Source organism: Colius striatus, chromosome W (genome assembly GCF_028858725.1).
Source record: "Colius striatus isolate bColStr4 chromosome W, bColStr4.1.hap1, whole genome shotgun sequence".
Taxonomy (NCBI): domain Eukaryota; kingdom Metazoa; phylum Chordata; class Aves; order Coliiformes; family Coliidae; genus Colius; species Colius striatus.
In genome coordinates, this window is record NC_084789.1 from 41,836,231 (window position 1) to 41,838,367 (window position 2,137).

At 68.0% G+C, this 2,137-nt stretch overlaps 1 protein-coding gene across 1 annotated transcript; it reads right to left on the reverse strand.

Moving 5' to 3' along the window:
- Nucleotides 1–844: 844 nt before the first annotated feature.
- Nucleotides 845–2,093, reverse strand: LOC133628438 (Ig-like V-type domain-containing protein FAM187A). The gene has a single exon (XM_062016585.1). The coding sequence runs from the start codon at nucleotides 2,087–2,089 to the stop codon at nucleotides 845–847; it is 1,245 nt and encodes a 414-aa protein (XP_061872569.1). The 5' UTR covers nucleotides 2,090–2,093.
- Nucleotides 2,094–2,137: the final 44 nt, after the last annotated feature.

Here is a 2,137-nt window from a genome sequence, read left to right on the forward strand (position 1 = left end):
GGCGCAGTGGCCGGTGCTGAGCTGATGTGCTGGGGCTGGTGTGGGCACACGAGAGGGGGCACGTGTGTGTGTGCAGTGTGTGTGTGTGCGTGCAGGGGGTGTGCCAGGGGGGTGGCCGTGCACACGCACACCCAAACCTGCCCAGTGTCCCTCTGCCCCTCATGGTGCTGCCAGGGTCAGGGGTGCCATGGGGACGGACCCTCAGGGTAGGCACCCTGCGATGCTGTGCCCAGCCTCAAGCCCAAGATGCATGGCACCCAGCACCCACCGTGCCCTTGCACCCTGCACCTACGCTGCCCTGCAATGTTGACCCAGCTGCTGTGCTGCCCTGTGGCATCGCACCCAGCCTTGCACCCAGCCACCACTCTGCCCTCCCTGCTGTGTGGCCCACTAACCCCTGGCCCTCAGCACCTCAGCTCCATGGCTTTGGGGTCCCTTCAGGGCCGGGCACTCCTCCAGCTCCCTGGGCAGCCTGGCACAGGGGCTGACACCCGTCTCAGGGAAACAGCTCTGCCTCAACCTCCTCTGGGGCAATTTGGGGCCACTTCCTCTTGTCCTGTTACCAGCTTGTTACCAGCTCACTGCAGCCTCCTGTCTCCCCTCAGCCTCCTCCAGGCTAAGTGACCCCATCTCCCCCAGCTGCTGCCCAACACCCTTGTGAAATCCCTCCTGGCCCTGCTGCCCTGGGTCAGGTGTGGAGGGATTTCCACATCAGCTCTCAGGCTCCTGGCCCACAAGGGAGGCTGAGCACCATTTTAATTGGGAGTGGTTGAGAGCACTGGAAGCGAGGCAGGGGAGGAGGGAGTGAGGTGGGAGTGTGGCCCGTGGGGCTGTGGGGGAGACGCTACGTGCCGGCAGGGCTCCTGCACAGCCGCCGGCTGCAGCGGCTGATGTGGACGACAACGAAGATGATGCAGATGACGACGTAGCTCGTGCCGATGGCCTTGATGGCGTAGATGGTGTCGGGGTCGCCGAGCGCCCGCCGGCGCCGCTGCCGGGCGGTGACACGGAGCTGGAAGCCGGCGACCAGCGCGCCCTCCCGCCAGCAGAAGTAGGTGCCTCTGTCGCTGCCGCGCAGCCGCCGGATGTGCAGGTGGTTCCCGTGGTCGATGAACACCCTCATGCTGCTGTTGACGCCGACGAGGTAGCGGGAGCGGTAGAGCCGCGTGGAGCCCTTGTCCCAGCCCACGGCGTGCTCGGGGCGGGCGCCGGGGCACGCGATGGTCAGGTGGCTGCCGCGGGGCTGCCGGTGGAACTGCGTGGGCACGCGCGGCAGCCACGGCCTCTCGCCCAGCTTGGAGATGACGTTGGAGATGGCCTGCACGCCCTCCTCGGGGGCCTCCTCCTTCGGGCAGGGGCTCAGGCAGCTGCGGACGGCCACCTCGGGGCCGCGGAGGCGGGCGCGGCGCCGGAGCCGCGCGGGGACGGCGCCGGAGCCGCAGGACGTGACGCCGGGCACGGCGGAGCGGTAGCGCGGGTGCAGCCCCGAGCTCCGCACGTAGCACAGCCCCACGCGCCGCTGCTCGCCCCGCACCCCGCAGCGGTCGCAGCTGCTCCAGTCCCAGAAGCCGGTGAAGAGGCTGAATCGCCGCTCGCTGTAGTCGCCCCGGGCGCGCTGGCCTCTGTCCACGAAGGCCACCGCCATGCGCTCGGTGGGCTGCACGTCCACGTCGTAGCCGTAGAAGAAGTCGCCGCTCTCGGTGCCGCACAGGTAGTGTCCCGAGTCCCTCACCTGCGCCCGGAAGACGATGAGGCTGAACATGCGGATGCTGAAGCGCTTCAGCACGTCGCTGCCCGTGCGGATGTGGCCCGAGTCCACCACCACTGTGCCTGCAAAGTCCGTCAGCACCGTGGTCCTGCGGCCGCCCATGTCCTTCTGGAAGTACCAGACGACGGAGGAGACCTCCTCGGGCTTGCAGTTGCAAGGCAGCTCGAAGGTCATGTCAGCCAGGTACGCGGCGTTGTCGAACGCCAGGAAAGCGGGACAAGCCGTTCTCTTGAACACATCTGCTTGCTCCTCGATGGCAAAGGTGTGGGCAATGTCCAGCAGGCACAGGAGAACGGCGGCTCCCAGCAGCCTCCCCGCCATTGCAGCGGCGGCGCAACCCGACCGCCGCGTCCTCGGCAGGAACCCGCA

Bases quoted from the DNA above. Each gene is read 5' to 3' on its own strand.
- LOC133628438 (XM_062016585.1), bottom strand. From the start codon at position 2,089: ATGGCGGGGAGGCTGCTGGGAGCCGCCGTTCTCCTGTGCCTGCTGGAC.